The sequence below is a fragment of the Lepisma saccharinum genome, chromosome 7, assembly GCF_977018435.1.
Source record: "Lepisma saccharinum chromosome 7, izLepSacc3.1, whole genome shotgun sequence".
Taxonomy (NCBI): domain Eukaryota; kingdom Metazoa; phylum Arthropoda; class Insecta; order Zygentoma; family Lepismatidae; genus Lepisma; species Lepisma saccharinum.
In genome coordinates, this window is record NC_139235.1 from 67,254,491 (window position 1) to 67,278,859 (window position 24,369).

The 24,369-nt window shown below is 38.8% G+C and overlaps 1 protein-coding gene across 4 annotated transcripts in view; it reads left to right on the forward strand.

Moving 5' to 3' along the window:
- LOC145989888 (uncharacterized) overlaps window positions 1–24,369 on the forward strand; it is a 174,979-nt gene that overhangs the window by 144,024 nt on the left and 6,586 nt on the right. For 2 of the 4 annotated variants that reach the window (XM_083125365.1, XM_083125367.1), the window contains 5 exons: window positions 857–8,090; window positions 10,212–10,274; window positions 14,070–14,264; window positions 16,900–16,917; window positions 22,879–23,035. In XM_083125365.1, coding sequence (XP_082981491.1) covers window positions 857–8,090; window positions 10,212–10,274; window positions 14,070–14,264; window positions 16,900–16,917; window positions 22,879–23,035 — 7,667 coding nt within the window. The remainder of the gene's footprint in view (window positions 1–856; window positions 8,091–10,211; window positions 10,275–14,069; window positions 14,265–16,899; window positions 16,918–22,878; window positions 23,036–24,369) is intronic. The other 2 variants (XM_083125368.1, XM_083125366.1) reach the window with 2 other exon arrangements.

Consider the following 24,369-nt stretch of genomic DNA (forward strand, 5'->3'; position numbering starts at 1 on the left):
GCTTTACATATCCACTCTGTAGTCTATGCATAGCTGAGAGACCAGTTTCTGTGGGCTGATTTGGAGCATAGATCAGTGGCTGAAATTCTTTAATTTGCCCATGGGTCACCTAATTTTAGCCAATGAAGAAACAAAAGTAATTAATTTTAACAGCCTGGTTTTGTTGCAAGAAAATGCATGAACCTATACAGCTAAAGTGGCTGTGGAAATAGTGTGGTTCAAGTGCACCCTGCCTACAATCCAGATCTTTCATCTTGTGATTTCCACATTTTGGTGATTTGATGAAGCAGCTGAAGTGAGGTAAAATATGCATCCAATTCTAATGTGGATTATCATCTTGAAAAGGTGGGGTGGGGGCTCAGAAAATTAGTTTTTGTGCCCATACAGTAATTTCACTGCTGTGTGGGAGGCTAAGTTTTAATTCCTGGGGTGGGTAATTTCTGGTGCAAAGTTTTTCAGCAATGCCATGGAGCAGCTCTGGAGTTCGCCCAGTCTAATAAATGGTACCTGGGGGAACCCTTTGGTGTAAAAGTGACTTGAGTATGATGCTGATCATATCATCTCCACAAATGGCCAAGATAGTGAATGTGTGAGAACCTGCCCCAACATGCCCCCTTGTGCCTTTACAGTATGTTGTAATGTACAGGGAGGGGGTAGTTTCACATTTTTACCTATACTGTAGACAGTATGTTCATTGGCCCTTTCTGGTACAACAAGAAATAGCATTGTACTTTCAGTTTCAGCCTGCCAATGATTATGAAATTACTGCTGAAGGTGTTTTAGAAAATCATAGATACCATATACTATGTGCATAGTGTGAAGCTGTTTACATTTTCTAATTATGGTTTAATTGCAGGTACCATTTAATGAAGCTCTGTTGGAACCACTCTAGCAACAGACCAACCGTGGGTCAAGTAGGAAGCATGTTGAGTCACCTGCACCTCTACAGAGATCAAGATACAAGCATCTCAGACTTTGAAGCACGATGGCAGACACTGAAGCCAAATTCCGTACCGATATCTGATAACCTCGTAATGGAGAAGTCCCAACATCAGGACGACATCAGGGACTTTGTAAGGGACTTGACACCTTCACCACATCCATCCTTAGGTGGGGAATTTTTCCTCGCCGCGCAGAAATCTCCTAGCCTGCAGAATCTTCGAGGATCACTGGATGATCTTGCCAATTGGTCAGATTCAAAACATAGAGAGGGTGATACGTCCCTCCCTGCTGAATCGTTTAGTGAATCTAAAGACTATAGTGAATCCACTGCTTCGGAAGTGGCCGAAAAAGAAGAATGTAGCGTTAAGGATTCAAGTGAGAAAGATACAGAGTTCGAAGCATGGTTGAAGGGTGCGGATTCTTTGGATGACGAAGAAGAGGCGAAATTTGTGAAGAAGATATCGGAGGCCATTAAGGATCTTGATGATGCACTGGCGCAAGAGAAGACATCGTCTTCAGAGTCGGGGTCATCCCATCAGAGTCCGTCTAAGACTGTGCCGCAAACCGAGCAGAACGTCGTGCTTGATTTCCGGCTAGGAACTACCGATTCACTTCTTTCCAGGCCCTTGTCAATGAAAGGCCCAGTATCATTTCAGCTTGACAGTCTACAGGACAGCCTTCAAGAGTATCGAAGTGGAGATTTCAATAATGAGCGCTACAATTTAGTTGACTCCGGGACCGATACAGATGATGAATTATGGAGAAAGAGGATCGAAAAGCAAGAATTTTCAGAAAAGGTCAAGGAGAAATCAAAAAGTGTGCAAGACCTAATGGTGTTAACACATATTGATTACAGTGACTTGAGTGACACTGAAAGTTTAGGCAATCGTAGTTCAAATAGAAACTCCCTTGCTTTTTCCAGCGAGAGTAACATTCACGGAGCAGTGTTAGGTCAAGACTTTCTAAGTACTTTGGAGAAATTGCAAGCAGAACAGAAAAATAGCAAGAGTAAAAATGATTGTTACAGTGATGTATGCCTTAAAACTAGCATGGTGCTGAACGAAAACAGTGGACTACTTCGTTCAGCATCATCTGGGTCAGAAAGTGATAGTGAAGGTTCGGGTACAAGAGAACCAATGCTAGTGGCTAACTGTGATAAGGACAATGATTTTTTAGCCAATGATGCCTCGGAAAGATACAAGGAGCAAGTGATGGCTGGTGTTCGAAAAACAGATTCCTTGTTCGCAAAAACTGTGGGGAGCGATAGTGAAAATTCTAGTGAAAATGGACACAGAAGCGTGTTTAGTGAAAATGTACAACATTCTAGTCAAACTAGAGAACAGTGTAGTTCTTTTAACTGTGATTATCAAACTGTGGTAGAAGATAGCAATAGTGCAAACTTTTTTAGTATTGTGCCTACAGATGCAACTGAAACACAATTCATGGATGTCGATGAAGGTGATAAGAATACGGTGCCTGAACAGTGGTCAGTTATATCCGGAGCAGATGCCTTGCAAGAACAAACGAGCAGCAGAAAGGAGGATGATGTCATAAATGTTGCATTTCTTCGCAGTGCTGCTTCGACGCAAATCAATTCAGAGAAAGTTAATGCAGAGAATGATCAAGGGATGGAAAATTCTGAGTCAGTATTTTTGCCTCTTTCAAGTACTCCCAATGTGGAATTGCTGTCAGGAGAAAGCAGGGAAAATATATTTTCACAATCATTTAGTCCAATATCAGAGAAGCAATCCAACGATTCGCAGTCTGCAAATAATGTAGATGACCATAATCTATTTGATAGTGGTGCCACCTTTGAATCAGGATCTGTTATTCTTGGACCGTCAGAAGATCATACATTAGATTTTTTCAAGGGCCTAAAGACCACCTTGGATCAAGAAGCATTTCTGTCGAAGGGTGTTGGCACAGAGAGACAGATGATAGACAAAACTAATAAAAACTATGAAACGTACAGTGCTTGGTCTCCTGATCGTCCACCAAATGATGTAGTATACTCTATTGACACGTGGGACAAATTCTTAGAAAATGCTCTCCAGCAGCAGGAAAAGGATACGTTTGATGACGTAGGGTTTAAAGTGGGAAGTCCAGCAGTCATTCCAGATCGTGGGAGTGAAGCTGCGAGTTCTGTGAATATTCTTGGGAGCAGTTTTGATGAGAAGAGTGGTACTGAAGTGCCCATGGCCTTACAGAAATTGGCAAGCACCACAAGTAGCATATCAATCGTTCCAAACAGCCAAGCAAGCATTACGTCAAGAGGAAAAGATGTAGCTGAAGTGCTTAATGAAACCGAAACTTCTACTGCTGATTCACAAGACTCTAATTATTCTTCGGGTAACATGACACCTGATTCACTATGTGCAAGTTACAACCTGGCCGATGATGGCTCAAGCCAAAATGTTGAGACTTCAGCAGAATCCAAAATTGCATCGGATTCAAATGCAACTGACTCAAGCATACAAATTAAACAGATCAGTGAAGACATTTTCACTCCAGAAAAAAGTAACATGCTTTTAAAATCATGCATGTACGAAACTGCAATAGAGGATGAATTTGATGCAAGTAATTCAGACTATAAAACTGCACTAACGTTGAATAGTGGATGTGATGATAAAGATGATGAACTGAAAGCCACATATGTAGTTGGCTTTTCTAATGAAGATGATGTAACTTCCAACTTCCTGGGTGCAGACAGTATACAGGAAGCTATGATAACATTAGGCAGGGAAGACATTGTTACATGTAATGCTGACTCAAGCACTGCAGGTACATCTCCAGTTTTAAATGCTGAGAATGGCAATTTGGTACATATCAAAGATTTAGATCACTTTGGTGAAGCTCCAGAAAGCAGTGTCAAGGAAATTACATTTGAGAGCAGTATATCTCTTACAAATAATGGTGATTCAGTAGTGAATGTGGATGTAGGAACTGGTAATAATGATAATACTAATTCAGTGCTAGATGTAGGAACTGGTTATAATTCAGTGCCAGATGTAGTGACTGTTAATATTTCAGTGCCTCCTCCTGATGGTAACTTTGCAACACAAACAGATAGAAAAGAAGTGAACGTTGCTGGAAACCATGGTTTTGAAAATTTTGCAATTGAACAGACACACATTGACACTGGAAACGCTTATGCGGAAGAAACCAACAAAGATGTACCTGTTCCAGAAAAAGTATTTACCAGTCACAGTATACCAGAAACATATCACCCTGTTGTACTTGATACTGGGGAGAATGTTAATAAGTGTGATGAAACGTACACTATACCTCCAATAAATGTGGAAAGCTCTAATGAGAATTATCATCATGAATCTCAATTAAACCTTCCGTTCATTAATGTTATAACTGCCACTCCTTACAACTCTGGCCGTAACTCGCCCACAGACTTGCATCCTGACAAAGAAGCAGCAGTAGATAGCTGTGTGGGTGGTGATGTTTGTCCAACTGAGATCAGCATTTCGGTTACTGAAGATTATTTTGAACAAAAAGAAAGTGGCAGTGTCAACGTGGAAAGTGTAACAGATCAATCTTGTGAATCAAAGGATGATGTACTGCAATTATCGAAGACTTCAGTAGCTGAAGTTAATGAAACTTTCTCAAAAAAGCAAAATTCAGATATGTTGGCAAATGCAAATTTGGAATTATTTAATGGAACGGATGAAATAAAAAAGGGCTTTAAAAATGATATTGATAGTTCACTGGAGATAACTAGCTCAACAGAGTTAGACTTTGATAAGACATACAACGTAATGAGCTGTACCACTGAAATTGATTCCGCATCACCTGTTGATTTGTCATCTGTTTGTAGGGATATGAAAGATGTACTTAAATATGAACCTAGCATGTTCAATGTTGGTGTAAATGATAAATTCAGTAATGTGATTCATGAAACAAATTCTGATAGTAACGGGGAAAAGTACAGGGGGAATGCAGTTAATTCAATTGATTTGAATCTGTCCTGGACAGGTGATAAGCAACAATCTCTAGTAGCAAGTGGAGAGGAGACAGCATGTAATGAACTTCTAGATAAATCTGAAAATCTAAGTGCTTCTTTCAAGATCATTGATAACACACGCACACGAGTTGAAGAGAACAGTAGTTTGGAAAACTCAGTGCCCAAAAATGACTTTTCTACAAAAAATAATTCGGCAAAGACTGTTTTCAGTGAATTTTGTGTATCGTCTACAAATGGCAACGACAACAAATTGTTACAATGTATGGATACAAATGCCTTTGATAAACTAAATGAGGGGTTGAATTCAGAACATTCATACAAAGGACATGATACTTTTTCAGACTTTATTTCGATAGGAGAGAGTAGTAACTTAAATACTGATTGCAACAATACATCTCTCTCTCATAATCCTAAGAATCAAGGTGAGGGCAACTTACTGACAGATTTGCATTCAAGTTTTTTACTTAAGGATATTACAAACAATGAAAGTTGTTTGCTAAAGCAAAATGAAATTTTGTCAGAATCACACAGAGAATGTGATGAGTCATTAGAATGTAGTAAAAAAGCATCAGAGTTTCCGACAGATGCTTTAGAAGATTCATTTCATCATACTGTAACATGTGATTCCAAAGATGCCGGTCCTGTAAACAAACCCAGCATGAATATGTCGCTGGAAGTGTTAAATTTGCAAAGTAAATTGAGTGAGGAAGCCATTCCGCAGGCAAGTTGTGACTTGCAGGAGCAGTGTGACAGTGCAAGCACCGAAGATTCTGTTTTTGATAAATTTGATTTCCCGCAGAGTGACTCGAGCAACATCTGCCACATAAATGGTAACGGTTGCTTGTTGTCTCTGCAAAACGTCTCGCAGTTCAGAGGTGAGAGTGGTCACGACACACTGATGAAAGACTGTCAGTGTTTACCATCGGATGGAAATGCTATCGAGTGCAACTGCCTGTTACAGAAGAATGTTTCTGCTGCAGACGATAAGCTTTACCCCGATCAGAGTGATGTAAATAGTTTCCAGGACTTCGTACTTAAAAATGATAATGAGTCGGAACATCTTGGGATGTCTCTGAAGCAGACACCAGATGACGAAAGAAGTAGCGATTCAGGTTTCCGAGACAAGGGAAGCCTCAGTGAGAGTTGCGAAGATGGCTTTGAGAAGTATAATTTGGAAGATATCGAAGCAGAGTTGGATAGTATACAGTGTGTGTGCAATCAAGATCCTGGAAGATCTGACGAGGAGTGCAACACTGCAACTGACATAAATTTACCTGAAGGCTTGTCAACTAGTGTTTTAAGTGAGCAAAACAGTATCTTGAATTATAATGAAGAGACCAGTATTAATATGCCAGCAGTAACAAGTATTCGCTCTGAATGTCTAGGGGAATGCAACGACCCCTTGGGAAATGTGGAAGGTATGGAGGAGTTACCAAATAGTAGAAGCAGTAGCCCAGACGATTTCTGGTCCCAGCAGATGGCATCACTGCAACAGGCAGCAGGAAAAACTTTGGCACTTCTTCATGAAGCAACAGATATATCAGCTGCAAAGGATGCAGAACCTTGGTGTGAAAATTCTCAACAAAATATGATGCTAGCACATTCGGTAAGTTTGAAAGAAAGTGACGAGGTTGAAATAGTAGAGTATGTCAGTCCTAAAAGTTCCAGTTCTTGCTCCTCGTTGAAGCTCGATGAGGGTGCGGGAGACAGCAGTTATGTGTCTTTTAGTTTGGATGAAGAATACGTAACTGCAATTCGTAATGAATTGAAGGAGAAGCTGCCATTGCAGGAACCGCTTGTGACAGAGCCTGAGGAAGAGGAAGATGATGAGTATGACATTAGCGAGAGAGCCGACGTCAGCGTACACTATAATATGTATCAAGCCCCTCTTTCACCCATCCTTGAAGAAAGAGAGAGCATTAGTTCGGTCGCTACCAGCGAAAATTACTCGCCAGCGGGGAAAATGAACAAGGAGTTCTTTCATGCTAGGCAGTTCGACTTCGACAGCCCTATTTTTGTGCTAACTTCTACCGAAGCTTCATATCAGAGTGCAAATATGGAAAAGTTTGAGCAGGACATTCAAGCAGCTCTTGAAAATTGTTTTGGTGATGACAACGATAACCACGACAGTTTAGTGATTGAGGATTTGGACTGTGCAGATGGACAAAATAACAAACAAATAATCAGTGATACCTTACAAGCAGAGGGCGAGGATATTTTGGTTGTGGATACAGAAACTAATGAGGTTACTCTATTAGAGAGCCCGAAGCCAAAATCTTATCTAGCATTTGTTTCTGAAAAGTTAAATGAGATGACTGAAAGTCCAGTGTCAGATTTCTCAGCCATTGAAGAGGAAAGTCAAGAAGTTCAAAACTGTGATGGTTCATCGCTACAAAAGAGCAAATTTCATGACATGATAGAACGAGAGAAAATGCAGCGATCAGCAGAATCAGTAGAGAAAAGTCCACGTAGCGATAGTTCTGAATGTAACACTGTAACTCATACAAGTAATGCTGTTTGTACCTCACCGGAAACTGTAGACGAGCACTCGGAAACGCTACAGATATCATCAGATACACCCAGGAGTAGTGATAAAGTACACGAGTCGCCTGCAGGCATCCAGGTCCCAGCATACACATCCTATTTCATGGATTCATTGAAGAACCCTTCACCCATACATCATCTTCCGAGCGTTCCTTCTAGCGAACCAACATATGAAGAAGTTGAGGATATTTCCCTTGGTTACGAGTGCAATGAAGCAGCCGAGATTGTATCTGAACTGGAAAACAATGGTGTACTAAGGAAAAAGAGTGTTAATTTAAACTATGCTGATGAAATATTTAACACCACGTCTGAAAATATATTGAGCACAATCGCAGAAAATTCTGAATTCCCAGAAAGTGAAAACTGTGAATCTGAATTCGATAGACTGTTTAACTTGGAACCTGTGACGTTTGATCAATTAGCAGAAAAGTGCAAAGTATTAATTAACAATAGTTCTAATGTAGCTTCTGCTAATGAATTGGATGGAAGTGGCAGTTTGAATAGTGAACATTCCAAAGTGAGTCAAGATCGTTCAGAGGGAGTTTGCTACACTCCGGATTGGGAGAGCGATTCGGATGGAGAAGGGAATGATGGGAACGACTCTTCTTCCAGCGGAGAGTTTATTTGGAAGGTAAGCTCCTTGCACAATCATATTATCATCACCGATTTAGGTGGACTACAAGTATGCCATAAAGTTGTCACTTAGATTATCTTATGTAATTTTCATTGTCACATGAACAGTGATTGAAAATAATCATATATCAGTTGACTTCATTATCTTTAAGGTAAACAATTTTTGAAGAAATTTTCAATTTTATTTTTTAATTATTTATGGTCATTGGGTCACCGAAGATGAGATTAAGTTAGCTTGTAAAAACTCAGAATCTACAATCCAAGAGAGATTCTTTGTCCTTTGCCGCCAGGAAAGATTCAAGAGATTTAAATTCATAGCACAAGCATGGTTAAAATTCACGTCTTAGACAAGTATATATAATTCTGTGCAAGTCACGTAAAAACAATGTATTCACATATTGACATGTATGAAATCCTTTGCAGAACAAGGCCAAGCCCACAAATTTTGTCAACCAATTTTAAAGAAAACTACAAAGTAAAAACAAAAGAATTTAACATAAACACAAGTGACATCTGTTGAACGAGCCTGAAATGCAGGGCAACTATGGGCAAAATTGGCCAGATAAATTTTTGTTATTAATCTGCTATAGGTATAGAATCCAGAGATATATCGGGTGAGCCAAAATTAACATGCAGATATGTTTATTGTATATTTGTGTAAGAAGTGAATTCAAGATTACACACCCTGCATGTAGTAATAATAGACAAAATGGTCTAAATCTGAACAATTGTTGGGATGATGATATGCACAATATCCATTTTTATGCAAACCTTTTTGTTAACTTGTGAGGTGTGCCTACAGCAGTCTTCACACTTTCCTTTTCTTTATTGTATTGATTCTCCGCAACCGGTTGTTGGTTTCCTTTAGATAACGTAAGTAGTATGTTCTAGAAGTGTTAGTGCACAATGATGTTTTAGACCACATGGCTGTTACAGGACCTACATGTGGACTTTGCAAATAAGACCTTACAGTATAAATATCTGTAACCTGCCCTCTTATTTGCTTGATCACCACACCTGAAACCTTTGTTATTGGCCTCTGAAAGCATATATTGGCTCTTTTCCTGGTGCCAGCATTAGACCCCATGCTGTGGTTGCTCCAAGTTACACAAGAGATTTATTGCATAGAAGGTTGAGTGGTCCCGAGAAGTTTGTTATAGGCAATATATTTGTTGGTAAACTTGTGGCATAGGAGAAATCAAACCTCAAATATTGCACATTTAACATTCAATTTGTCACTACTTTCTTAATGGTATCTTCATATAATTTTTCCGTATTTCTTCAGGTTTAATCATGAGAAAGAAGTGTCTTTTAAAAAATTTAAAAAAATAAATTTTAAGGATGTGGTGAGAGCATAGTTTGTCAGTTATGTGGGTGAAGAGGGGCGTCACTTTTTTGTAGTGCAAATGAGCTGGGTGGGATGAAACTCGATCGTGACCACATCACACAGTGCGATCAGTTTTTATCGATGAATTTACAATGGGTAAAAGCTGATAGGTATAATATTTTGTCACACTCAACATCAAACAATAGGCTATGAACAGGAGAATATTTGGATAAAAATAATCACATTAAACTGATATTCATTGTAAATGTGCTTTGGCTAGAATTCATTTTAAAGAAATATGAAATATTTTCATTCAGGGTTGTAGGACCACATATTAAACCTTTCTGTGCTTATTGGTTTTTGAACTTTAAAAAATTTGAGGTGAGATAGCTAGAATTCAATTAAAATTTAAGTATTTTGTTAATTATGTTAAGGGTATAATGTAATATTTCAGCCATATATGTTTTTGAAATCTACAAGAACAAACACACACACACACACACACACACAAATGGATCCCACTTTCAACTCACCTTGTTGATATGATCCCAATACCTCTTTCCTGAATACCATATACATACTCCTCACTTGATTATATTGAATTTCTTTTCTGGAACTTAGCTGCATGACTGTTACATTGAATAATTTCAATTTTCATTATCCAGCTTGGTTACTTACCCTTTTTTGTACTTGTACATACACCAGCATGCTCCTTTTTGTATATAATGCATATTTTTTTATATTTTTTCTTGCCTGTGCTGTTCCCTGTTGCTTTTGTGATGGTATTCATAGGATGGGGAAAAGGAGTATTCTGTAAAGGCCACAAACGTGACACCTACCAGCAACCCTTCTGATGTAAGTAATATTTTATGATTACATTTTAATTAGCTGTGCATTTTGTTCTCCTAGGAAGTTTTAATATATTTGTACTGTTTTCCTGGCATTGAGTTCAAGATGGAACAAAGGACATTTATTTCTACAACAAATCATACAGTATTCTTGGATTCAGCATGATAAAGGTTTACAGATTTCATATAGGCCCATTTATAGTAATATTCAATGTGTAAAGCAATTAGCAAATTTAATGATAAACTTGTGTCATTATCAGCCGATTATATGGTCTTTTGATATATATACAGAATACATATATATAAGGGATAGAATGAAAAAAAGAGTGCCAGAAGAGTGGTAAACAAAAATGGCGTAGGAGACAGTAAACACTTACCACAATTGAAGAAAAGTTTGATATTTCGAGGCTATAGCCTCATTGTCGCATGTAGGTAGAAAGTATGGAAGTAAACAAAAGTGTAGATGCACAGAATATTGATGCTAGCGTCCGCACAGTGGTGCCAGAAACAAGTGATAGAACATGGGTTTTACGAGCAGATCCTTTCACCAGTGTTTACTGCAGGGTGGATGGTGGGTAAGTTGCAGTTCGGGAGGGATGGAGAAATACTTATTGGGTGGCTAGGTTGAGTGCAGGGGTATGGTGGCATGCATGCCTGATTATGTAGGCTCTTTCCCTTCTCCTGCAGGTGGAGGTGTCAGTGTGCTGGGGTAATAGATGTATTATGGCTACATGGAAACAGTTGTTGAAGGTGGTGGTATGGCTGTTGGTGTGGGTGGTGACAGTGAAGTCTGAGTTTTGGGTGGAGGCTCTGTGGTTATTGATGCGGAGGTTCAGGGGTGTAGAGGTTTCACCCAGGTAAATGTAACCACAGATTTAATAGATGAGGATGTATAAAAAGCAAAGAAGGAGAAAGGAAACACTCACTACACAGTAGAAATAGTCACAACTGGCAACTCTGCAGGTCTCTAACTTCCACTTCCCTTTTTTCTTCTTTCACTGAAGATGCAGCTCGTGTCTGCGAAAATTTGACTATTTCTACTGTGTGGTGAGTGTTTCCTTTCTCCTTCTTTGCTTTTTATTTAGCCCTTTTGGCCCTCCTTTCTTTTATCCATATATCTATGTAAACACACACATGCATGCATACATACATACATACATACTAATATATTATCTATAATATACAATATATTCCAATGCATATTGAATGGAAAATTTGGCCGATACTGATAAAGTTTACCGATGCCAATATTCTACCAACCCGATATAAAATTCCAATTGATTCATTGAGATATTTACTTAAGAAAATGCACAATAGAGATTATACATTTATATCCATACAAATTATAACAAAATGTTACAATATTGCACAAAATTGTAAGATATTTATAGATATATCTGATCGGTAAAATTGCCAGTAATTTTACCGATAAGCTGATACACTGATATGCCTATATCAGCTGATACGGATAGAGTATCAATTAATCTGTCCCATCCCTAGTAATTAAAGGGAATATTAATTAAATTCTTCCATTAAAAGTGAAATTTGTAGCATTAACCCATTACTGCCCAACTTTTTATTTATGGGTGGATTTTGTTCTAATCACTTTTTTTACATGTAGGTAAAGTGTGTAACATAGTCCTGACGTTAAAACTCGAAATCTGTTGTTGCATTGTATAATACAAGGCACCCCTAAATAGGGGCAATGGTCATGAAAGGGGTGGGTGTTTTAAGCATGAGGATTTTGCAAATTAAAACATATTAGTTGTGAAATATTCCATAAATTTCTTTATTTGTTGTGTTTTTAATATATTTTCTTGTAGTCAAAAATACTTACAACCCAATTTCAAATTCTACTTCTATATATTTATGGCCACACTCAATATATATAAATTATGAGTGGAATAGTGAAAAACAATTGATATGGCACCGTATAATACATTTTCTGCATTTCTTTGTGCTATTTTTGTGTCATTGAGCACATCGAACTTGATTGCATGTTTGGAGACATCTGTTGGCATCTAATAAGATATCCAGACGTGCCATTGGGCTTCTTCCAAGTCTTGGCCAATTGGCAGCATACAAGGGATATGATTGCACAATGAATTGTGTGAGTGTTACTGTTAAGAGTCTTTCTTTCCTCTATGTGACAGCCCATACAGAAACCACGCATTGTTCATGTTTGCATTGTGAACAAAAACAATGAACGGCCAGTATCATTTACAATTTCTTACATGTATTCTGTATTTTGATATGTTCTGATCTAAACTATGTGCCTTCCCACTGGTCTTTTTCTAACCACTGAGGTACATTTGATTTGCGGTCTGTTTTGGTAGCAATATTACACTTTTTCCAACCTCTGGAAACGGGTGCTGGTTTCTGAACACTGTTTTTCAGAAATTATGCATAATTCAGTTCATCGATTGGTTCAGAAGATCCAGATGTTCTTACAACTTCATATGCAACATTACCACAGTCAATGTCATCTTCCGTTCCAGTGGAGAAGTAAAAAAAATCCATTCGCTCTAACTCTTTTCCCAAGCAAATCTGCACTTCCTCGCAGTTGATTTCCACTCAAGTGATTTACATCTCCATCAGGATCTTCCCGATCACTGTCTTCCTCACTCAGTGAAGCATTTTCTGGAGGGCCCATGAACACATCTGCTTCCAAAGCGTTGTCACCTTCTTCAAGTATGGCTGCGATCTCACCTACTGTAAGCCTGACAGAAAAAAATATATAGATAAGTAACCACTAGTGTGATAGATGTTAGCAGAGAATTTACAATGAACTGTTTTCATGACGTATTCTACTGAAGGAAAGTCATAATTCTACAACGCAATTTATCCTCTAAGTCCCCATGTCAGGAAATTGATGCAAAGACATCCACCACAGTCCAATGTATCTCTACATGTCTTGCATCCATGCAAAAGACAATCGATCGTTCAATTCTTGAAAGCAATATCTGTGACCTAATAATTTACGTAAACAGTGCAAGAGCAGACCTCATATTATTAGCTATTGTTGCATTCTATGCTACATTCTACTGCAGAAAACGTGCATGTATTAATAAATTATCACAAGAGCATCTGTACATGTGTGAAGTTACACAATAAATGGCAATTTTAAATTTATTTCTTCCATCATTGAATTGGATACTGACTTTTGGTACACCCTGTATTATATTACATGTTACAGTTCACTATATGTTTAAATCAATTAAAATACATCCCTTGAATGCAGAAGTTTGAGCAGAAACTTTATCTTCCAATATTAAAACACCCTTCCCTGGTATGCCCAGTGTCCCTATTTAGGGGCGTCATTAAATATCATTACATATTTTCAACAATAATAAGAATTTTACATAAAATCTGATTGAGTGGGTTAAACCAACATCTAAACTACGCAAAAGAAGATAAAGTTCTAACATAAGGCAAATAAACATGCCTATACACTCACCTTTTCTGCTCATCCTTTATTACTGACAATAATTGAAAGTGTGCGGTCAGCTCCACACCCTAAGTAAGAAACAAATCCGAGGTTCAATGTGCAATGTGCATTCAATGATGCCAGAACAGAAATATAAAAGCCGCAAGACTTGCATTCGTGAAGAATGGAAAACAAAAAGCACTGAAGAGTGCACCGCCCCTTTTTAGGGGCAGTGGGCACTAAAGGGTTAAGTGAATGTCAAGGAGCAGATTATTTCCACATCTTGGATATTGTATAAAAATGTTGCACAGTGAATATCTAAATTCAAACTAACATTGGCAAAATTCTCTTCATGTTTACATTCTGTCTTTTTAGTTGTACGAGGGGTTGTCTGAATTTCCAATGGATGCCATTGAAGAAGAAGAAGAGGAGGAGGAGGAGGAGGAAGAAGAAGATGATGATGGTGATGACAGCATAGGTTCCGACAGTGCAGTGGACTTCACACCATCAGCGTGGAACAGAGATGCAACACCGAATCGTTCATCACTTCGAAGCCCAGAGAAGAAATACGTAAGTGTCCTTCTGTTACAAACTTATCTTGCAAGCATAATTGAATTATTTGGACATGGAATGAAGTGAATACAAAATTTGTTCAACCCATTGGATGAATAGAGCCTGTTTAAAATGCTGCAGCTGGTTGCATGTGAGAATTTCATTACATGATGTTTTCAAATTATCTTTATGGCATACAAATTAGACATACAATTTGCACAACAAATTTAAAACAGAAGTGAAATTGATTGCAAGCGCTAATAATACATGGGTTGGAGATTTAATAGTGGCAACACTGCTGTATAAACGCCATGAAATAAAACCGGTGCTTCTCACTATACCACACGTTAGTTTGATACCTAATCTACCTCTGAGTAAATGGACTCTTCCTTCGAACACCAGGCGCATGCGCAGTGACGAGAGAAATAGAGTTTCGTTGGAGTTGGTGGTCTAAAGTTGTGTAGTCAGAACCCCACTAATGTGAAAATTCTGGTGATTCTCGCCGTGCCTCCAGGACAGACCGTCAATGTGCAGTATTACTGTTAATTTTTGGAACATAACCTGCGACCTACGTTGCAAAAGAAGAGGGGACACTTTCTGCTGAATCCTCCCATCATTTTGCAGGACAATGCTCGGGCACATGTAGCGCAACCTGTGGCTGATGTGTTAGCTCCATGGGGCTGGCAGATACTCTACCAGCCCCTGTGACTTTGATTTGATCCCTAAGATTAATCTTCCGAACTGTTCCAGAGATTCTTCAGGCAATAGACTGCTCCATTCATACCATCAACAGAACAGGCACTGCTACAGGTATACTAAGACTTCCACATCGCTGGCAATGGGTTGTACACAATGCTGGTGACTACATCGAAGGGCTGTATAAGTTTCACAGAGGTATCTCTTTCGTATAATTTGTAAATAAATAGTTGCCACTATTAAATCTCCAACCCACGTAAATTACAAAGAAATGTAATTTAATGCATTAAAAATACAAAACAAAAAATAATTTAAATGAAAGTGAATTTAGAAATCTTGATTTCACCAAGATACCAACACTCAAGAAAATATACAATTAGGGCTGTAAAATGGAGTGATAAATGATAAAAACATAACACCTGGGAACTATGATATTTTGTGAGCAACAAACAATAGACCGACCATCTTGGAACCAATTCCACAAATTATGTAATTAACAATGCAAGTGTTTTTCTTCCAACTCCATTGGGTCTGTTATAAAATAATAATGAAATAATATGTACCTGTTAGACAGGAACTTTATTAATGCTAAATGTGTGTCAGTCACACATGCAGGAAAGTGTCTGAATAAATTAAGCTATTTTTCTTTATTTCTATGTTGTGTTGCCTTTCTGCATCCTTAGGCTGATTGCAAAAGTGAGGTTGAATGATGACTAAATGAAATTGATGAAAAGGAAACTCTCAAATACATGCTAGAAGTCGACCCTAGGACCATCGGTGGCTAGTTTGTCAGTAAAGCAATCAATATGTTGGCCATCGAGGCAACAAATCCAAATTCTTGTGATCTACAGTGCAGTCATACTTCTGTCACACTTATTATCTGTTTCAAATGATACACACGCAGTTATTATTTATTTTCTTATCATTAAATGTGTGCCACATGGTGGAATCCTGGTTATTATGAAACAGGAAACACTGATGACATTTTTCTTATTTCTAACTTTCTGCCACTTTTGGCAAGTTGTTACAATGAGGATGAATGATGAGATATGAAATTGGTGAAGAGACATTTACAAAGGATCATCCATGCTCAGGGTGATATGGGGATTAAAAATATTTTGTAGGTATCATAGAACTATAACTATCAAGGTTCTCATGTAAGGTGGTCAGACACTATCTCTACTAGCGGGTTCATGCTATTGAAATATGAATCAAAGGGAGGGGAAAATATTGAGATTGCCCATTAGTGTTACAACTTGCAATTAATTTTTTATTCAGGATCAAAGTTGTAAAGATAATATATGCATGCACCTCTTTACATTGATATTTTTTTTTAGGGAAAAAAAACTGCAGCATTTTAACAATGCATCAATATGTTTTGGTTTCCTTTTCTTGCCCCTGATCTCTTCTGCTGTAACAAGGGTGTTTGAGACTTGTAATGTGACAGAGATCGAGAATGTGTGTGGCCCTATCCCCCCAAGTGCCTTCATGACAGGGTGCAGCTTTACCTCTACCTTCCTTGTTTTACTGGCTTGTGGACCCTGACATAACAGCTAATTTTTATGTTGCATTTCAGATCAATGATTATTATTTTTAATCCTATAAGACAGCATTAAGCAAGGATGCTATATATAGCTTGCATTTACATTTTCACTAATTTGTAAAATAGATTATTCTTAACGACTTGTTTCAAACTGTAAGGAACCTTTTTATTACACTTGAAACTGGCATGAGCATCATATTTAATTCAGTTTTAATAAATGTAAGTTTTAGAATAGTGCATGTGTTGATATGTACAATTGGACGAGACAAGCATTCCTTTTTTTGAATAGTTGCTTGTGGTCCTTTTGTTTTTTACGGTAGTAATTTCTTTTTAAAATAGAAATTGCATATTTTTCAGTCCCTTGATAATCTGTTTTTTGTAATTTATTTCTGTTAAACTTGCATGCGATCCAAGGAGGAGGAACCAGCAAATGTAAGTGCTTGTGTAGTAGTTTTTCTTTTTGCGAGTTTTGAAATTAAGAAATATTATAATCAGTGCGTGAGTGTATGTATTTTGTCAGTTACTATTACTGTTGATTTATGTACAAATAGGCTATAATCAGTGCTTTTTTCTGTTGTTACCGAACAGTACACCATGCTGGTATCTTTTTATAGGTGAGGACAATTGTGTGTGTGCGTAACTAACTAAGTAACTAATTAACAACATGGGTGTAAGATTATATATGAACAAATAAATTAAATAATAATAACCCGTGACGCAACAGCCCGTAAGGTCCAGGTCCTACCTACCGACTGCTGGCTTCGCTTACCTGCCAAGGTGGGAGATCATCCAACCTGTTACGGGATGATGTGTGGTCAGCACGACGAATCCCCAGTCGTCGTTGTAGTTTTCCATGACCGGGTTATGCTACTCATTCCTAGCTCCTAAATTTCCTCACGATGGTGGGTGGCCACCGGTCCCATACACAGACCGAAATCTCAGGAGAAAAGTTGTCACACTTCCCCCAGGAGGCTCGAACCTGTGTGTCCCGTAGCTGAAGCCCAAAGCAAGCTGCCTCAGACCGCACGGGCACGGGCACGGTGCAGGACCATATATGAACATACCACAATATTTTGAGTAGTTCTTATGGGGAAAACAATGACAAACCAACTTCAAGAGTACCGGAACCTTTCTTCCCAGGGGACAAAAGCACTGGTTATAATACAAATAGTGTGGATTCTGCATACAATTATAATTTTAAAAAAATATATAATATAGGAATGTAACATGAAATTTTTGCCTGTTGATTCCAGTGGCATAGCAGCTGCCTCCCACAACCCCCCTGCAATGCTGGTCTGTACAACTTCAGATTTTATTCTAACCCAGAAATTAAACAGTGTTACAAACTACAGTTCGTAGTCATTAATGCAGCAGTTCGAACCAGAAGGCCCATTGTTGAGGCATGCACCGAATAAAATCTGCCACTTGTTTAGTGTTGGTGAACTTTGAAGATGTATCAACAATTTGGAATCCACTACTTGGGCCTCCCCAATGGGGCATAGTGGTAACTTTGTCACCTTGTAATTGAGGGCTGTCAGGTTTGATACCTGGGGGAGGCATGTTGTGGTTTGGATGTAGGTTCAGTTGCAATTGCCCAATATTTGCTTAAAAAGGGGACCTAAACCTTTGACATTAGTGTGGAATTGACTTGTATGTATTCTTCAGATTCACATGCCACAGGTTATCAAGACAGTACAAGGCACATGTCAAAAGAAAGGGCTGATTGAGTATATCAAACAAGAAAAGAAGTGTAGCAACACTGTATTAGTGGTTATAAACACGTACATATCCACTTCATTTTTCAACGTGGTCACCATTATTTTCCAAGCACTTTTGGCACCGTTGAATAAGTTGTTTTTTATATATATATATATACCTTCTGCATAGAAATATGCCACCTGGGAGTTCAGCCAATTCAACAGTACTGTTTTCAACATCTCAAGTATTCAAATCTGAGACGAAAGTCAATTTTTGAGGTGCAGGGAGATGTGATAGTCACTAGGTGCAAGGTCCAGACTATTCGAGGAGTGATCAAAAAGTTCCCTTCTGAACCTTTGAATTGTCTAGAAAGTGAGGGCAAAAGTGTGTGGTCTAGCGTTGTCATGGATAAGAACAGTTCCTGAGCGCAGCATTCCATGTTGTTGGTTTTGTATGGCACATCTCAGTTTTGATAGTGTTTCACAGTACACTTACAATGTGATTGTTTCTTCTGGTTCCATGAAATCCATCAAATCACACCTTGTCAGTACCAGAAAACAGCTGCCATGACCTTTCATGCAGTTGGAACTGTTTTTGCCTTTTTTGGGTGTGATTGCAAAACAAAATTGCCGTAAGTTACTTCCTTCACACAATTCCTGTGAATTTAAGCAAACCAACAGCTGAGTAGCGAAAATATAATTGCTGGGTTGCCAATGGACTAGTTGATGTTACTGCATAGGCACGATCCGATCACCGTTGCCAGTCACTTTTTATAAATAATCAGCCCTTATTTTTTAAATGTACCTCTCGTATCTGCCATGATGAGTGAAATGGCATTGTGTTCTAAAGCTGTGCATTCAGTCTTGGTATTTTGTGCATGTGAGCTGTTTAACAAAACAAGCTTGCCTTGCTTATGGAAAAGCTCAAAACTAAGGCAAGTTATTCATAGCTGCATCGAAAAGAAAGTGAGCTGCTAAGCATCAAAGTCTGCATATTCTACCAATTACACAAAAGTATTAAGTGTTCTCAAATAGTACGCAAAACAAAATAAATGTTACATTCAAAGTGAAATATAAATTCCCCAGTTTAATCATCAGATTATTTAAAGAGAAATCCTTGAATTATTTATTCTCAATAGTGTGTGAAAGCATTGCCTTCAAAACGGGTGTGTGGAGGTTGAGTGGAAAATATTTTCTGAGAGTTTCCACATCAATTTGGAGTGCAAATTTGAATAATTACAAAGTTGTTCATGCCAGTTTGGTAAGTAGAGGTGCCGAGGCATTTGCATACTCAGCTGGATTTGTCAATATTCTTGATTATTTTACCTCAGTAAGGGTATCCTACAGTTTTACCTGCAAGGGGGAAGGAGGGGGCAATTCACTATGCCACCGGTTGATTACAAAAACTGAAAATGCAATGAACTAATATAAATTGACAATCATTGATCCACGAATCGATATGTATTTTCATTAGTGAAATCTATTTTGCACAAAATATAAATATTTTTCCAACACCAGAACATGTTTTTGTTATCAGAAATTCAATTTTGATAAAGATAGTTAATCCATCTAGAAACCCAGGGGTCCCAGGTTCAAATCCCGGCATGGGTGTTCTTTGTGAGTGTCGCTTCATCAATTTCATGATATCACCACTCATCATCATTAGCCAAAACTGGAAGTAAAATAAACCAAATCAATCAATCAGTCAACCATGTGGACACACTCAGCAGATTTTAATAAAACACTTAAAATACTGAACAAGGCAGAATTTATTGTGGAATGACACTCTACAGTGGAACCTTGATTATACATTTTTCAGGGGACCAATGCAAGAGAACTTAAAATGTAAGAAAATGTAAAATCCGGGAAATTGGGGCCATGAAAATTGAATGTACGAGGGTCATTCGGAAAGTAACTTCCGTTTGGGTATAAAAGAAACACCAGGACATTGTGAGAGTTTTTGTTATATACAACTGAAAGAGAACTCGAAGCTATTTTTCTACATAAGCCCCATTTCTGTTGAGACACTTAGCATATAGGCGAACAAGGTTTACAATACCCATGGCAAAGAAATCTGCCACCTGTGCATTCAGTCATGGAGTAACACTGTCCTTGAGTTAACGGCATAAACGACTTGCAGCCGTGTAGCCGTGTAGCCTGGCTCAGATCATCGGGCCAGTTCCAACTCGTACAGCTGTGCAAAATGGGCACTGCAATTGAAAATCTCGCCGACTGCGAAGTGCATGCAGTGATTTGCTTTTTGTAGGCCAAAAATGTGAAAGCGGCTGAAATTCATCAGGAGATTTGTGCTGTATATGAGGAGAACATCATGAATGACAGTGCTAGGGGCACAGTGCTTCAACAATGGCCAGGAGCTCAAGGACAGTGTTACTGCATGGCTGAATGTACAGGCAGCAGATTTCTTTGACATGGGTATTGTAAACCTTGTTTGCCGATATGACAAGTGTCTCAACAGAAACGGTGCTTATGTACAAATATCTGAGAGTTGTCTCTTTCAGTTGTATACAGGGTGGCTCAATAAGTCACTTAACACCCCCAGCAGAAGGCCACTGCAGCATGGAACGTGAAAATGGTGATGACCAATCGTTGCCTGGCCAAGGGGGAACCACATTGACGTCACCAGCATGGTTGGCAGCCATCTTGATGTCCGTCATCTTGAAATCAACTTCAGAAATTTAAATGGGAAGGGGGTTGTGGGACATATCAAAATGGGCTAGAATTTCACCAGGAAATCAACTGTGACATTTGTTTTCACCTAACTTTAAATTTAAGGGCGATTCCCGCATGGGAGAGTGACACATCCTTTCCTTGTTGCTTAAATGTTTATTGTTCAAATTATCATTAGTATGTGATTATGTGGTATTTATTGTTTAGACCAATCACTGAAAATGTCCGGATATTGACTTACCGGTATGTAGATATCTTGTGGTATTGGTTGACATGGGAATTTCGATTGTGTTTTGTCTTTACATAAAAGTTTAAAAGAGTGATGATGTGAATTGATCATGTCAAGAGTAGCACATTTCCTTTTTCACTGATCTGAACGAAAATGCCACTAACACGTGAGGAACGGATTGCCATCATATTGATATCAGGGGAGAGAAGTATGCGTGACATTGCCGCAGACTTCAATAACCGCAATCCTGCAAGACAACCAGTGTCACATTTAGCAGTCAGCCAGTTGCTGGCAAAGTTTCAAGATACTGGATCTGTGGACGACAAGCCGCGACATGGACGTCCAAAAACAGCCACGGATGAGGGTACTGCTGTAGCGGTGTTGGCATCATTTGCAAAGTCCCCAACCCGTAGCACACTGAGACTGGCGCTGGAAAGCGGTGTCAGAATGGGTTCAATTCAAAGGATTGTACGTACCACCACTGGCATCCGTATAAGATAAGCTGCAGCAACACCTTAGTGAGGACGATCCAGACAGGCGTTTGCAGTTTTGTGAATGGGTTATAGCACAACTGCAACATGACCCTGCCGTCGGTAGCAAGATTCTGTTCAGTGATGAGGCTAATTTTTGATGTGTCGGGGGAGGTGAATAAGTAAAATCTGCGGTACTGGTCACCCGAAAATCCACATTGGACAGATCCCAGCAAGGTGACGGGAGGCGGGAAGCTAATGGTGTGGTGTGGTACGTGGGGTTCCCGACTTGTTGGTCCATTTTTCATTGAGGGCAACTTAAATGCAGAGGGCTACTTGCTTCTGCTACGGGAGCATATCTTACCATCCTTTCTGTCCGAGGATGGGAGCTATCCTGAATGGTTCCAGCAAGATGTTGCTCCACCGCACTATGGGATGATAGTCCGTCAGTACCTGGATCAACAATTCCCTCACCACTGGATTGGTCGCCGAGGGACTGGAATGGCCTGCACGCTCACCTGACCTGACACCATTGGACTTTTACCTCTGGGGACACCTGAAAGCCATGGTGTATGCTACGAAAATCAGGGATCTGGCCCATTTGCGCACACACATTATGGATGCCTGTACTGCAATAACTCCTGAGGTTCTTCAGAATGTGGTAAAGTCATGGGAGAGACGATTACACGTGAGTGTGTTGTGCAAGAGGGACATCATATTGAGCATTTGTTATAACTTTGTGGTATTGTTAACTCTGCAACAATTAAAGTTAGGTGAAAACAAATGTCACAGTTGTTTTCCTGGTGAAATTCTAGACCATTTTGATATGTCGCTCGACCCCCTTCCCATTTACATTTCTGAAGTTGATTTCAAGATGGCTGCCGACCATGTGGGTGACATCAATGTGGTTCCCCCTTGGCCAGGCAACGATTGGTCATCACCATTTTCACGTTCCGTGCCGCAGTGGCCTTGTACTGGGGGTGTTAAGTGACTTATTGAGCCACCCTGTGTAATAAAAACTCTCACAATGTCCTGGTGTTTCTTTTATACCCAAATGGAAGTGACTTTCCAAATGACCCTCGTATAATGCATGAAAATATAAAATTGGGGTTCCACTGTGTAAATGTAACATTTTCACCCTCGAATAGGGTCTTCTTCAAAGATTCACACTCAAATCTTGTAATTGTAATATACAGTAGTTGGAGAATATTTAGCTGTATTTTCCCTCCTTGCTGTATTCAATCAGTTGTCATTTGAGTTGAAAGAAAGTGGAGTGTTTTTGACTTTGGTTTTCTAATTTTGATTTTAGGATCAAAAGAAAAATGTTTCTTTCAAGAAGCAGAAATATCATCATGTGTACGAGTACCCTAGAGAAGCAAGCGACTCCGAAGGGGAGGTGACAGAATCTCCTACCAGGAAGAAGTGGAGCGTGTATCAACCACAAGTTGATTATGCCAGCTTTGCAGGTATGTAGAACTACAGGTATTCATTGATAATTAGGAGTGTGCAGAATCTCAAAAAGTCTGGACCGGGATCAGGAAAAATATTGCCCATCCTGAACAGTCAGGAAATTCCAAATGGTCATTTTTAAAAGTGGTTAATTCTTGATGTTTCCTTCAATGCAAGTGTCTGATGCTTCATGGAAATTCTTAGTTTTAATTCCAGAAATGTAAAAAAAAAAAAAAAAAAAAAAAAAAGTATCACTTAAGGGAAAATGATGTGTAGAATTCGGTCTTTCCACAGTGTTGAGAAAATTTTTGACATTTCCCATCCTTGGTTGGGAAATTGCGAATTTTTTCCATTTTAAAAATTTCCCATCCTGATCCCATCTCGACCAAAATATTTCTGTTCCACACAACCCTATTGATAATACATGTTACCCATTAATGCTTTTACTCTTGTGGTTCCCAATGATACCACTGCTTGTATCTTATGATTACTACTGATACCAATGATGATATTTATGTGATTCTCACTGACACTGATGAAGATAATTTTATGATTCCCAATTATTTTGTTCCACACCATTAATTTTGTATGTGTGTGAAGAGAATTAGTTTTTACTGACCTGTTTCAGAATACATTCGGTCACTTTTCTACATACAACCATACAGGCATTTGTTATAATGTACGACAAGGTTTTGCATGCCTTCGTCGTAGTAGTCTGCCGCCAGTCCATTGAACCAGTTTTTGACAGCTTCCTGGAGTTCCTTGTCACTGAAATTTTCGGCCACCCAAAAATGTGCAAAGTCCTGACTATATGGACTGCACATTGACAGTAGTGTTGTGGGCGAGTGTCGTCACACAGAAGCTGAACATGTGTCAGCATTGATTGTTGTGCCTTTGAGCATAAACTCTAGAAGCATCCTTTCGATCCCAAAGACAGGTGGCACACTTGGCGGCAACTATAATTTTCTGATTCATTTCGAAAGGACCTAGTAACAATGCAACTACTGTTAACAAGACAGGACTTTCCTGGAACACGGCTGAGAAATGACTGTGGCAGCTTATGCCGGGAGAAGTGGTCACTCTTGTCAGCAAATGGGAAGGACTTTCTGAATTAGCCTTGTATTTGTTGAGTAAATGAAAGCCATTTTGTTACTTGCACATAGCATGTAACTGCAGTTTCATGCCCTTTGGTCCAGTATTTCTATAAAATAAAAAAGGAATGTCAAAAGCAGGAAAATATGACAAAATGAGGACTGATTACTAGAAAAAAGTGTAACTAACCCTCCTTTCCTTGCATTCTCGTGAAAAAAAAAAATAGTTGTCCCAACCCTCATAGATGTAGATAGAAGAG